General features: G+C 33.4%; 1 protein-coding gene across 2 annotated transcripts in view; it reads right to left on the bottom strand.

Annotated features, from left to right (window-relative positions):
- Window positions 1–266: 266 nt before the first annotated feature.
- arhgap42a (Rho GTPase activating protein 42a) overlaps window positions 267–15,064 on the bottom strand; it is a 36,792-nt gene continuing 21,994 nt past the window's right edge. Inside the window, exons 9-24 of one of the 2 annotated variants that reach the window (XM_067376309.1) lie at window positions 13,900–14,000; window positions 13,709–13,818; window positions 10,768–10,846; window positions 10,070–10,109; window positions 9,819–9,881; window positions 8,755–8,829; window positions 8,053–8,137; window positions 7,910–7,968; window positions 7,713–7,818; window positions 7,428–7,587; window positions 5,986–6,154; window positions 5,518–5,913; window positions 3,845–4,001; window positions 3,677–3,736; window positions 1,600–1,679; window positions 267–1,429 (exon numbers count right to left, since the gene is read on the bottom strand). In XM_067376309.1, coding sequence (XP_067232410.1) covers window positions 1,341–1,429; window positions 1,600–1,679; window positions 3,677–3,736; window positions 3,845–4,001; window positions 5,518–5,913; window positions 5,986–6,154; window positions 7,428–7,587; window positions 7,713–7,818; window positions 7,910–7,968; window positions 8,053–8,137; window positions 8,755–8,829; window positions 9,819–9,881; window positions 10,070–10,109; window positions 10,768–10,846; window positions 13,709–13,818; window positions 13,900–14,000 — 1,829 coding nt within the window. In that variant the 3' untranslated portion in view covers window positions 267–1,340. The remainder of the gene's footprint in view (window positions 1,430–1,599; window positions 1,680–3,676; window positions 3,737–3,844; window positions 4,002–5,517; window positions 5,914–5,985; window positions 6,155–7,427; window positions 7,588–7,712; window positions 7,819–7,909; window positions 7,969–8,052; window positions 8,138–8,754; window positions 8,830–9,818; window positions 9,882–10,069; window positions 10,110–10,767; window positions 10,847–13,708; window positions 13,819–13,899; window positions 14,001–15,064) is intronic. The other variant, XM_067376310.1, reaches the window with a different exon arrangement.

Genomic DNA, 15,064 nt, shown 5'->3' with positions numbered 1-15,064 from the left:
CATACTGATGTACAGTACAAAGGCAAAGTGAAGTAATGTTTTCAAATGTCTAAATCTGGAATTTTTTGTAATTTTTCATGTTTTCTCAACAGTGTAAAATGCAAAGCAGGTCTAAACTGTGAATGCCTTTTAGGTTTGAAATGATTTGGCTGATGATGGAGACAGACAGACGGACAAAAGAACAGTTCAAAACACAATCATGGTTTCAGTAAATAAACAACATTTTATTAGTTAAAAATGCTTTATAAAAAAAACCATCAAACATTAAATTACTTTGTGAATGATGTTAATAATCAGTATAATAATCTATATAACAATTATTTTTTTTCCATTTCAAGGTATAGAAATGCTAAACCAGTGTAAAATAAAATACAGCAGAGCCATTACTTGGAAAAACTGCATTTTTTCATGAGCACAAACTAAAATTATAACTGACACACTACAAAATTGAACACTGTCAGAAGTATTTTGTCTTTTTTTGATTGTACTTCATAAAACAAAATCTACATTACATTTAACTATTGAAAGAACACTTTTTTGCCAAACGCCACAAATTTGACAGTATATTAGTGTATAATAAAATAAGTATATAAGAAACCTTTTTTTGGCTCGTAAAGTCAGTTCATTCAAGATATATATTTTTTTTAAATTTGGGGGGAAAATTTAAAGACATGAAAAGGTTCTTATAAAAAAAACACTATTTAGAGGCACAGATTTTCGCTTTAAACTTTTGAAATTGTATGGAATAACAGTGAATGGCAACTCCTTGATTTCACCTAAAAGATTGAACAATTACTGAAATGAAAGATGACCTGCATCTACCAAAAATGGTTGAACTTTTGGTATCACTGAAAAGATCAATAAAACATACTACTAATTTCACATGTCACATTGGGCAATACAGTATCTTCTTCTACTTAATATGGTTGCTAATTAATGCATTTGGCACAGGTATAATTCTCCCTCTATACATTTCCTTCAGAGCCGTACCGCAACACCGATCAGAGTGTTATGAGCTCATGTCTACAGTTTTTAACTATCAGAGCCCATTAGCATTATGAGCCACATATAAATATAGAAAGTATGTTAATACATTCAACTGCATGTACCTAGATGGTAATAAAATCTACTGTACATTTAAGACAAAGGTGATATTTACATCCTGAACAAACTTTATCAAATGCGATGGTTAATGTACTGGTTATAATACTACTAAATACTATAATGCTTCGCAAAAACGATTTACATACAGTAAAGCAGCAATGTACATTTAAATGGTCCCTTTTTTTGCAGAAATGAACACCATGGATACCATGGACTTTTGCCTTTTTTTGGCCCCATCAGAAGAACGCCACATAATTCTCTGGGATAAGTCCAGTTCTGCCGTCATATGTAGCTTGGAGCCAGCCAGGTTCCACTGAAGCATACACTGCATGGACATTAAGACAAACACATAACAATGAAGAGTTAAATTCAGTACACAACATTCTACATAGCCTTTTGTGTTTCTGTTTCCTAATAAAAGTAGAGGCTTAGAGCTCAAACTGAATCCTTAGCGACAGTACACAAACAACAGTTTTAAACCGAGAGTGAGGTTACCATTGGAGAAGAGCGCCCCTTGAGGAAAGCTGAGCTCATGACTGTGCTCCGCCTGACAGGAATACAAGGCTTTAGCCTCTCTGTAAAAACACCAGAGGGAGTTAGAGACAAGACCATTAAGGAAACTCACAAACATCACTGTCAACATCGACAACACTTAAACTTTGGCTTTTTTAAATACAGACAATATCAAGAAATTCAGTCAAATTACAGCACATTTCAGTTCTAGACAATAATTTGATTGTTTTCAGTAACCAAGAGCCTTTTTAAAACACACTTTACTGCAATATTTTTATTATTTGCAAAGAAAGTAGGGCTGGAAAAAAAACAACTCAACAACAAAATATACAGAACAATACGGAAGAGGATTGCGGCCAAGCAATAATAAAAAATAAAACCATCTCGAGATTAAAGTTTCAAGAAAAAAGTCGAGATAAAATGTTGAGAATAAAGTCATTAAATTATGAGAATAAAGTCATTAAATGATGAAAATGTCGTTAAATTATGAGAACAAATTCGTAATTTAACGAATTTGTTCACATAATTTAACGACTTTTTTCTCATCATTTAATGAGTTTATTCTCAACATTTTATCCCACCATTTTTTTTTTTCGAAATTTAACGATATTTTTCTCATAATTTAACGAATTTGTTCTCGTAATTTAACGACTTTTATCTCGAAATTTAATGAGTTTTTTCTCGTAATTTAACGAGTTTATTCTCAACATTTTATCTCGAAATTTAACGAGTGTTTTCATGTAATTTAATGACTTTATTCTCAACATTTTATCTTGACTTTTATCTCGTAATTTAACGATTTTATTCTCAACATTGTATCTCGACTTTTTTCTCGAAATTTAACAAGTTTTTTTCTCGTAATTTGACGAGTTTATTCTCAGCAATTTATCTCAACTTTTTTTCTCTAAATTTAACAACTTTAATCTCGAGATGGCTTTATTTTTTTATTATTGCTTGGCCCTAATCCTCTTCCGTAGAACAAAGACCGAATTCTGCCCAAGAAAGTGTTATGTAATTCTAGGGATAGCTTAGCATTCAAAAGTTTGGGGTCAGTAAGAATTTTTTTTCAAGTAATAAATACATTAGATGCATTAAAGATGATAAAGATGGTATAATGTTTCAAAAAATGTATTAAGCAGCATGACATTTAAAATAAGAAATGCTTATTGAGCAGCAAATCAGCATATTAGAATGATTTCTGAAGGATCATGTGACATTCAACAGAAATAAACTACATTTTAAAATATATTAAAATATCAAACTTAATTTGTAATAATATTTCACAATATTACTGCTTTACTGTATTTTTGATCAAATAAATACAAAAACTACCCCAAACTTATGAACAATAGTGTATAAGGAAAAATGCCAGACAATGACATAGAATAGACTTCAGAAATATCCTCATAAGATATAATACAGCATAAATGATATCTGATCAGGACTGCATTGTCTTTCTCTTAGTGCACAGTGCACTTTAGCTGTTGTGAAATTTTAACACACATTTGCGCAGATTTACCCCATTAAATCAGTGCAGACAATGCAAGTTATATATACACACACACACACACACACACACACACACACACACACACACACATATATATTATACACATACATATCTTTATCTATCTATCTATCTATCTATCATCTGTATATCTATCTATATATTATCTGTATATCTATCTATATATTATCTGTATATCTATCTATATATTATCTGTATATCTATCTATCTATCTATCTATCTATCTATCTATCTATCTATCTATCTATATCTCTCTATATATATATATATCTATATCTATATATATATATATACACATACACACACATCCATATTTATATATATATATATTTATATATTATATAGATATATATATTTATATATATATACAAATAAAAAAATAAACACACACACACACACACTCAAACTTTTATTAGGAGTCAATTAATCACATCTAACATAAAAGTTTGTAAACACATGCACACATATACACAAACTTTTATGTTAGATGTGACTCATTGCGATTAATAATACACTTAACTGGCTTATTACCTTCCTATTGTTGGCTGGGAAATCATAGGACTCTCAAAGATTGCTGCCCGGCAGGCCACACTGGGGGATAAAAGCATGCCACATTTGATATCATATTGACAGCAACTGAGATCAGTGTAACAAACTGATTTTTCATTATGACAGAAGATCACTGAGGCTTTTGCTTACACAGATCCCGGTCTCTGGTAACCATTGCTGGCTGAGGATTCAGCTCTGTATCTCACACTCTCTTTAGGAGGAAGATCAGGCAGATGGAGGGACTTGAGACTGTCTCTTTGACTGCGTGACACCAGGCTCTGGATGGAGCCGTGACAACTTCTGAAACCTGTGCGTTACCAAGAAACGTTTGTGTGAATCATTATTGAGGGAAAAGTATCCGTTATGTTGTTTCTTTTTCTTATGTTTCAAATGGTTACTGTAGCCGAATTCCACAAGGGGGAACAAGCGAACAATGTTTCTTTCTGTAGTCAAGGCAAAAAGGCCTTGGGAGAGACTAGGGAGCAGGATTTTATAGTTAAAGGGTTAGCTCACCCAAAAATGAAAATTCTGTCATTAATGACTCACCCTCATGTCGTTCCACACCCATAAGACCTTCGTTCATCTTCAGAACACAAATTAAGATATTTTTGATCAAATCTGATGGCTCAGTGAGGTCTGCATTGACAAAAAGTTAATTTACACTTTCAATTCCCAGAAAGCTACTAAAGACATATTTAAAACAGTTCATGTGACTACAGTGGTTCAACCTTAATGTTATTAAGTGAGGAATACTTGAATAATATGAATACTTTTTGTGCCAAAAAAACAAAATAATAACTTTATTCAACAATATCTAGTGATGGGCAATTTCAAAACACTGCTTCATGAAGCTTCACAAATATTTTGTTTCTAATCAGTGGTTCGGAGCATGAAAGTCACGTGATTTAAGTAAATGAGGCTTCCTTACATAATAAGTGTTTATACATTTCAATGTTTCACCACTGGGGGGCGTGACTTTGGCAGTTTGATACACGCTCCGAACCACTGATTCGAAAAAAAAAAAAAAAAGATTTGTAAATCTTTGAAGCTTCATGAAGCAGTGTTTTGAAATCGCCCATCACTAGATTTTGTTGAATAAATTTATTTCGTTTTTTTGGTGAACAAAAAGTATTCTCGTCGCTTCATAACATTAAGCTTCAACCACTGTAGTCACATGAACTGTTTTAAATGTGTCTTTAGTAGCTTTCTCTGCGTTTGAAAGTGCAAATTAACTTGCTGTCAATGAAGGCCTCACTGAGCCATCGGATTTTATCAAAAATATCTTAATTTGTGTACTGAAGATGAACAAAGGTTTTACAGGTGTGGATTGACATGAGGGTGAGTGATTTAATGACAGAATATTCATTTTTGGGTGAACTAACCCTTTAACTAAAACTAAAACATTTCTCGTTTAGTTTAACTTGATGTACTAAAATAACAAAAACTGAAATAAAAGGTAATAAAAACTATACAGACTATATAAAAAACAATAAATATAAAGTAATACTTCTAGTAAACATGACAAAAACACAACAAAACTACTAAAACTTTAATGAAAATGAAAACAGAAAATACAAAAATAAAAACTATTTTACAATATAAAAAACCCTAATATCTCAGATCTCAGAAAATAATACTGCTAGAGAGGTAGAGAAACTGTTTTATGAAGAAGATATTTGCATTCTGAGAAGTAATGCATATAATAGGATGTTTAGGAAGACTAAGGTGGATGAATGTGAACCAGAAGTGTACATGTCTGGAAACAGGAAAGAAACTTATGATAATTTTTTTGCAAAAATGCAGCTAAATGTACTCTTTCTTACCCTCAGAAATGTGAAGTGAAGTGAGAGAAGAACAGGTGGACAGACTGCGTTGTTCTTCCCCATGATTCTCCAGTGTCTCTCCTAGGGTCCTCTGGAGAATCTCTGAAGCCGGAGAGCTTCGATCTCCTGGGCTTGTACTCAGTGCTTCTTCCCATTCTCCGTCAGTCTTGTTGGCATCCTCTTTGGAGCTGGAATCTGGGCTGGTGGTGCAAGCAGGGCTTTTAGGCCCATTGGAGGAGGGAGATGAAGTGGTCCAGCACAGACTCCCTGATGCCTTGTGTTTGGAACGAGAAGGGGAGCCCGTCTTAGAGCAGCTGTTCTGCTCTGAAGAGTGCGATGAGAGAGACTCCATACTGCCCATAGGAGTGCTACTTGGACTGCTGCTGAATGTGTCACCTGATGGAGAGAAGGGATTAAATTGACTACTCTAACAGATGGACAAAAATGCCTGTTTTTGGGGACACTCACTGTCAGCATCAGCCAGGCACAGGGTGGGAGGGTACAGGCCTCTGGATTTACGGGACCCTGAGGACAGGCAGATGGCTTTGCTGCGACGGGCACTGGCACGAGACTGAGAGTGAGAGTGAGGCTGAGGCTGTGGCAGGGGGACGTTAGGGTCAGGAGCTTGATGAAATATCTAAGAAAAGAAAAGAAAAGTGTTTTGATCTAACCAAAGAACATTAGATGAGCAAAAGTATATAAAAACAAATATTTGATAGTTGAGAAGTAGGGCTGTACCATATACAGTATCTGTACCTTTTTGGTTATCGCAATACACTACCGTTCAAAAGTTTGGGGTCGAGAAGATTTTTTTTGAAAGAAGTCTCTTATTCTCATCAAAGATGCATTTATTTGATAAAAAATACATCCAAATCAGCAATATTGTGAAATATTATTACAATTTAAAATAACAGTTTTCTATTTTAAAATTTTAACTTATTTCTGTGATGGTAAATCTGAATTTTCAGGGTTAGTTCACATAAAAATGAAATTTCTGACATTAATTACTCACCATCATGTCGTTCCAAACCCGTGAGACATTTGTTCATCTTCTGAACACAAATTAAGATATTTTTGATGAAATCCAAGAGGTATCCAACTCATCCATAGACAGCAATTTAACCACCACTTTCAAGGTCCAGAAAGGTACTAAAGAAATTTTTACAATAGTCCATGTGAGTGCAGTGAATACTATTTGTGCGCAAAATCAAAACAAAAATAACGATTTTATTCATCAATGCGTGTGATGCTGGCCAATAATGACTTAGCTTTCGGACGTAGGACCTGGAAGCGCTGAACGTAAACAGCGTATGAGAATGACACGGAAGAGAAGATATTGTTGAATAAAGTTGTTATTTTTGTTTTTGCGCACAAAAGGTATTCTCGTCGCTTAATAAAATTAAGGTTGACCACGGCAGTCACTTGGACTATTTTAACAATGTCTTTAGTACCTTTCTGGACCTTGAAAGTGGTGGTTATATTGCTGTCTATGGAGGAGTCATATACCTCTCGGATTTCATCAAAAATATCTTAATTTGTGTTCCGAAGATGAACAAAAGTCTTACAGGTTTGGAACAACATGAGGGTGAGTAATTAATGACAGAAATTTCATTTTTTGGGTGAACTAACCCTAACTAAAATAAAAACTAAAACTATTAAATTTAAAATAATTGATTCTAGTATTATTAACCATTTTATTTGGAGTTTATTCAGGCAAAATGTTATAAAATTGTAATACTGGATATTTACTAGTTAGTGGCAGTAATATGAATTATTTATTGGCTAGAATTTTAAATATTATTGTTAAAAGGTAAACCTAGTAGTCAGATAAGCAATTCTCATCTTTTATTTAACAATTTCTTCCTCTATCAGCATGCTGTCTATTAAAAGAGAATTGTTTAAATGATCACCTTATCATAGTTTTCTATCAGGATCTCTACAACAATATTTTGAAATTTGATGTTCATCATGGCAGCAACTGTCTCTTCCTGAGAACGCATGAGCGTTGGGCCAAAAATCACACCCAGGTTAGACACGGTCATCAGATTCTTCTGACTATGTGTGGAAACCCTGTCAAAAACAGCAGAACATTTTTTTATGGTTAGCACCACCTTGTGGAATTTAAAGCACACTCATGAACGAATGTACTAGACGTGCAGTTTCTTCTTCAACGTTCAAGAACTAGAGCGACATACACATGAAGATGTTTTATCAGAATATCCAGCATCTCTTTATTCTTGTCGGGGAGCTTGTGGACGAGGGCGTGAACAGCACAGACCCTGTAGTTCTGATCATCAGACTCTAAAAAACAATCCAAAAGCATCTAATCATCAAATAAACAGTCACAGATGGAAGGATGAGTTCACAGAGGAGAAAACATGCTGGAACTCACTGACTGCCATGATGAAGTCTTTGTGGAGTCTGTAGGTCATGAGAGGTTCTGCCAGACACCTGCAGGGAACAGAATGACTTACTTTATTTCCTTGATAACATGCCATTTTCAAAAAGTAAAGATTATGGTAATTATTTACAAACCGGAGATAATTCTTCAGGCCACTAGTGATGGTCTTGTTATCCCAGGTGTCTGGGTCAAGGTCCATATCTGCAGGAGCTTTGGCTGCTGGAAGGGTAAAATGAACTCATATTAAATGGAATTTGGCTTCAAAAACATATGTTTAAAGGGTTAGTTCACGCAAAAATGAAAATTATCCCATGATTTACTCACCCTCAAGCCATCCTAGGTGTATATGACTATCTTCTTTCAGATGAACACAATCAGAGCTATTATTTAAAAATATCCTTGCTCTCCAAAGCTTTATAATGGTAGTGAATGGGGGGCGTGTTTTGAGGCCAAAAATATATGCAGCCATCCATCATAAATATAATCTATACAGCTCCAGGGGGTTAATAAAGGCCTTCTGAAGTGAAGTGATGGATTTTGTAAGAAAAATATCCATATATACAACTTTATAAACTAAAATAACTAGCTTCCGGAGAGCCAGGATATTCTCCGATTGTGTTCATCTAAAAGAAATGTGTAAACGATGGGATAATTTTCATTTTTGGGTGAACTATTCATTTAAGGATATTGTAAATAGTGTATTTCTAACAAACAATATATATTTTAAAACAATAGTTTAAAATGGTACTATGTTAAAGTCTTTATGTATATGAATTTATCAGGTTTCTGTAGGAAAAAACAACATTCTGTACTACTGGATTTCTAAATTACTGTACCAAATACTGAAGTCATCAGTCGCTGGACTTTAGAGTTAACTCCACCTATTCTGTACAGTCCCATTGTGTTAATGCCTAGACATGAAAGGGAAAAGACAATTTTTGTATTATAAGCAATTAAACGCAATAAAAAAGTTAAAATATTCTGTAAGTTAATCAAAAAATGTAGTTCATTTAGTAGCTAAATAAACTTCTTGTATTTAAGTTTAATAAATGATTACTGATTCAATGAAAATTAAAGTCATATTTTTGTTTAGACATGTCGTATCATTCAGACTTTGAGGTCAGTGAGATTTTTTGGAAAACGTCTCTTGTGCTTTTCAAGGCTGCATTTATTTGATCAAAAATATAGTAAAAACAGTAATATTGCTAATTGTTTTCTATTTTAATATATTTTAAAATCCAATTTATTATTGGCAAAGCTGAATTTTCAGCAGCCATAACTCCAGTGATTAATAGAAAATTAAAAAAAAAAATGCATTACAAAAAATAAAAGCATTTATTTTAAATGCAAATGTTTTTATAACAATATAAAAGTCACTTAAAGGGATAGTTCACCCTTTCAAAAATGAAAATTCTGTCATCGTTTACTCACCCTCAAGTTGTTCCAAACCTGTATGAATTTCTTTCTTGAACAAAAAGGAAGATATTTGGAAGAATGTCAGTAACCAAACAGATCTACCATTGACTACCATAGTATTTATTTTTCCTACTATGGTAGTAAATGGGGAGTGAGAATAAAGAAATACTATGGTAGATCTGTTTGGTTACTGACATTCTTCCAAATATCTTCCTTTGTGTTCAGCATAAGAAAGAAATTCATACAGGTTTGGAACAACTTGAGGGTGAGTAAACAATGACAAAATATTCATTTTTGTTTGGGTGAACTATCCCTTTAAAGTTACTATAACTTTTTGATCAATTTAATGTATCCTTGCTGAACAAAAGTATTCATTTTTTACTGAAAAATTTTTTGAACGGTAGTGTACATACATGCACATAACACATGTCATAAAACCCGTAATGCAAAACTTAAATGAAATGAAAAGGATGCAGAGACTCACCTCTTGTTTCCACAAGCTCTATACACTTCCTTACAAAATTAAAGCCTGCTTCATTTAGGAATGCTGCGGGCACAGAGAGTTTATATGTTTTATAAATATGAGGCCAATGCAGGTTAACTATTTTTGTCTTATGAATCAAAAAGCATGTGGAAGCAAGTTCAAATTGAACTCTATGTCTGTATTACAAACTGCAAAATGAAACAGTTCATCTTACTCTACACCAAAAATGACAATTAAATAGATGAACTTACTTTCCTCTTTCTTGCTCAGAAGTGCTGGAAGGGTGTAAATCTAGAAGAAATCAGAATGTGTTTATAAAACACAAAAGATAAATGTGATTTAAAGCATATACATTAATGAAATAAATTGCATAATCCATATCTCTTCACAGAAATAAATTATAAGGCCGAATATACAAAATACAATTTATAGTTTTACACTATAAACATACGCCCACTAATAATCCTTTGTATATAAGAATTCACAAACTCAGCTAAATAATAACGGTGCAATGAGGGTCAAATGAGTTGAAGCCAATCAACTACAGCTGACAGCATAAGAGTCCAAACAAAGAGTCATTAGTGAAGTGTAAATTCTCTTTTTCCTGTCCATGTGTAAACTATTCATTGCCTGGAGTTCAAAGAGCCTCTATAACAACAATTACGTGCCTATAATGGGAAAAGGGAGTCAGTGATAACTTGGGCTAAAGAAAAAATAAAACCTCTTTAAAGTGCACAAATAATGCAAATGGGTTTCCTTGTCTGTCATTGGTCAGCCAAACAGATATCCTGACTTGAATGCCATTGGTTAAACTGAGAATAAAAGACTTTGTTTTACCGTCTTTTACTGTTATCTTATCAGTTGTTCTTGCACTGTGAACAGACATATGTTTATCAAACTGAGAGCAGAGTCTCATTTTGAGCAGCCTAGGCTGGGCGGCTGCTCTTACCGGCTCTTTTCCGTCCATGGCCTCCATCCACAGCCTTCTGTTGGATTCAGAGAGAGCCTGAAGAGTGATGATGCCATGCCTGGGGGACAGATTGATAGACGTTAACTCTCAACTACTGGTGTAAGGTGAGAGGTGGTATAAGAATTTTGCATAATTTATCTGTTTATTTATTACCAGGATTTTTTAAATCAAGCTCTAAGCATTAAGCCTATGCATAATGAGAGGTTTCCAAAGCTTGCAAACAAAGCTTGGAGTGTAGCAAAAAGAAGTTTTTCCTTCACTTCCATTCACCGGCTCCAACTTGGCAAAAGAAAACACATTTTACCTGAGTTGCAAGGTTTTAATTAATGCAATGAGTTAAAGGCACGGGTATCACAAAATAAACCAAACACATGTCTTTCTACAGGCTTTATGCCAAACTTGAAATGAACAAATAGGAAAGTGTTAACAGCTGTACGAACTAACAGTGATACCTTTAGACTTTTAAGGTAATCAGCTAACCTAGCTAGTTCTTGATATTGTTGGTGTTTTATTCAGTTTAAATATCTAAATGTTAATAAGAATAAAAATGAAAATATCATTCTGCATATGTGATGGACATCGGTTATGCTCATCTTTGCTGGCTCCTTTGAAGGTCTCTTGAGTAAAACAGCTCTATATTTAACAAAGCACATAAAAAACCTGAATCGGAAGCGATGCAACCTGTTTTACAGGTTGTTGTGCATAACTCCCATTGTGTTACCACTCACTAACTTTACTCGTCCAGCACTTAAAGTATAGTTTGAATCACAAATCATTCAACTGACTTATTTCTGGTTTGGTTTTGGTCAAAAACACTCACAAAATGTACTAGTTTTAAGTCTGAAGCTTCACCGAATCCATCAGAGCAGCTACTAAATTAACATCTGATTGACTTGACTGAACAACATGTCTGAATTTTTTGTAATTAGTGATATAAATAAACAGTAAAATGTTACAAAAATAGAACCTTTTGTTTAGCATGTTTAGGACACGGTTATATAGCATTAAAAAGTAACTTAGGGAGTTTTCACACTTGTAGTTTGGTTCTCTCTCTTTTTTTGGGACCAAAAACGAAGATGAAACATTTAGTCCTGGTTTGCTTAGTGTTCACACTGTCATTTTTAACAATGAACCTAAATATACAAAACGAAAAACAGCTTTTATGATGTACAGTACAGTCCAAAAGTTTGGAACCATTAAGATTTTTAATGTTTTTAAAAGAAGTTTCATCTGCTCACCAAGGCTACATTTAATTAAAAATACAGTAAAAACAGTAATATTGTGAAATATTATTACAATTTAAAATAACTGTGAACTATTTAAATATATTTGACAAAGTAATTTATTCCTGTGATGCAAAGCTGAATTTTCAGCATCGTTACTCCAGTCTTCAGTGTCACATGATCCTTCAGAAATCATTCTAATATGCTGATTTGCTGCTCAATAAACATTTATGATTATTTTCAATGTTGAAAACAGTTGTGTACTTTTTTTTTTTTTTTCAGGATTCCTTGATGAATAGAAAGTTCAAAAGAACAGCATTTATCTGAAATACAAAGCTTCTGTAGCATTATACACTACCGTTCAAAAGTTTGGGGTCAGTAAGAATTTTTATTTTTATTTTTTTGAAAAGAAATTAAAGAAATTAATACTTTTATTCAGCAAGGATGCATTAAATCAATCAAAAGTGGCAGTAAAGACATTTATAATGTTACAAAAGATTAGATTTCAGATAAACACTGTTCTTTTGAACTTTCTATCCATCAAATAATCCTGAAAAAAATATTGTACACAAATATTTTGTACAATTGTATACATTAAATGTTTCTTGAGCAGCAAATCAGCATATTAGAATGATTTCTGAAGGATCATGTGACACTGAAGACTGGAGTAATGATGCTGAAAATTCAGCTTTGCCATCACAGGAATAAATTACTTTGTGAAATATATTCAAATAGAAAACAGTCATTTAAAATTGTAATAATATTTCACAATATTACTGTTTTTACTGTATTTTTAATTAAATAAATGTAGCCTTGGTGAGCAGACGAAACATAAAAAATCTTAGTGGTTCCAAACTTTTGGACTGTACTGTATATTGTTTGCGACAGAACTTACAGAACATCTAAAACAATGCTATGTGCTGGGCTACATCAAAGCCTTTACATATACAAAGATGGTGCACTCATATTACTATGAATGGGAGAAAGTGCAACACTAAGTCCCGCCTCTTAAATATAAGAGCCAGTCGCCAATTGGTAAAGTAACTGGTACGAATGCGTGTAGTAGGAATGAATTCGGATGTACTACGTCTGCCATGTTGTTACTGTCACATGACTTACCAGCGTCAGTTACGTCCCTTCAACTCTATTCACAAATCCTCTCCCATGGCCTCATGAGATAGTAAAGTGTCCATCATATGCACACTTCAGTATCTCACCGAAAGTACTAAGTCATCCGGGTCCTTTTCGAATACTATGAATTCGGACATACTCTGTTCGCATACTGTTTTTAGTGTTTTTGTTTGGTGCATCAAGGTTCGGACGGAAGCATTATTTAAGTAAACTTATTCAAATGAACTGCATTAACAGAGCATTTGTTCTGGAGTTTGTTTTAATCAAAGCAAACCTTCCAAGTGTGAACAGACCCTTAAATAGAGCACATCAGGGGAAGGGAGCTCAGGTTTTTTTTTAAAGTGATATTATTAGAACATGGCAGCAGTCCAGGATAAAAGTGCAACGTACCGATGGGCTTTAGAGAAACATTGCAGATAACTGAACAGAAGCCCTTCACAAGGGTTACCTCTTCAGTTATGAGGAGAGAAAAGAAGAGATGGAAGGAAGGAGAGAGTGTTGAAAATGACAGACTGAAGAGAGTATTAAACACAATCTCCTACAGCACTCAAAATTCTCTCACACACCTTTCCACCACCTCAATGTCGAAGCAGAATCGCTTGTCAATAGAGTCAGTCCTCCGTCTGATGCAGGACTTCAGCTTAAACATCTCAGGGGGACTCATGATCAGTCCATTCTATTGATAAAAGACAAAATATATCTAAATATAAACATGAGAAATTAAGCGAATAACATTTAAATACTAAACATATAATACCTGTTTGCCTCCAGATTTGAATTCAGAGTTGCTCATCGTAAACATTTTGGTCCCTTTCTCATATGTGCAGTAATGGCGACTCCATGTGCACCCCAAGGGTCCTTCAACAGAAGACAGATGATCACTAATGCACATGAATTGTTCCCGTGAACAAGAATTTATACCTATTAACAATCTACTTCGAAATCAATATTCTAAATATACACTTGTGTTCAAAAGTTTGGGGTCAGTATGTTTATTATGACTTTTATTCAGGAAGGCTACATTATATTGATCAGTACAGACTTTTTTGACAGGAAAGACTTTGGTTGCACTTACTTATTTTACAGTACGAGCACATACATGTACTTACCGTGTACTTACCTAAGACAGTACTGGTAATATAAGGTAACTACATGGGTTAGGGTTAGGGTTAGGGTTAGGGGTAGGGGTAGGTTCAGGGTTAGAACCTAGTTATTACCCAGTTATCGCAATTACTACAATAAGTACATAGTATGTACATGGGCAACAGGACTGTAAAATAAAGTGCTAACAAAAGTTTTACATGGTTACAATTTTTTTAATTTCAAATACATGCTGTTCTTTCAATTATTTTGACTTTGATTTATTCATCAAAAAACGTATCACCATTTTAAGCAGCACAATTGTTTGACCCCAAACTTTTGAACGTTATATTATATTATATAATATTTATTCATTATTATTATCAGTATTCTAAATGTATATTATAACTTACATATTTAACATTTAGCTCTATTTTAGTGTATATATACACTAAAATATATATATATATATATATATATATATATATATATATATATACACACACACACACTACCGTTCAAAAGTTTGGGATCGGTAAGATTTGTAATATTTTTAAAAGAAGTTTTGTCTGCTCACCAAGATTGCATTTATTTAATTAAAAATACAGTAAAAACTGTAATATTGTGAAATATTATTACAATTTAAAATAACTTTTCTATTGGAATATAATATAAAATGTAATTTATTTTGTGTGTTGGCAAAGCTTAATTTTCAGCATCATTACTGCAGTCTTCAATGTCACATGATCCTTCAGAAATCATTCTAATATGATGATTAGTTCCTCAAGAAATATTTGTTATTATTATCAATGTTGAAAAAAAGTTGTGTACTTTTTTTTCAG

This window comes from Chanodichthys erythropterus, chromosome 22 (assembly GCF_024489055.1).
Source record: "Chanodichthys erythropterus isolate Z2021 chromosome 22, ASM2448905v1, whole genome shotgun sequence".
In the NCBI taxonomy this organism is placed as follows: Eukaryota; Metazoa; Chordata; class Actinopteri; order Cypriniformes; family Xenocyprididae; genus Chanodichthys; species Chanodichthys erythropterus.
The sequence above is the reverse complement of the archived record's forward strand: the minus strand, read 5'-3'. Positions and strand labels throughout refer to the sequence as shown.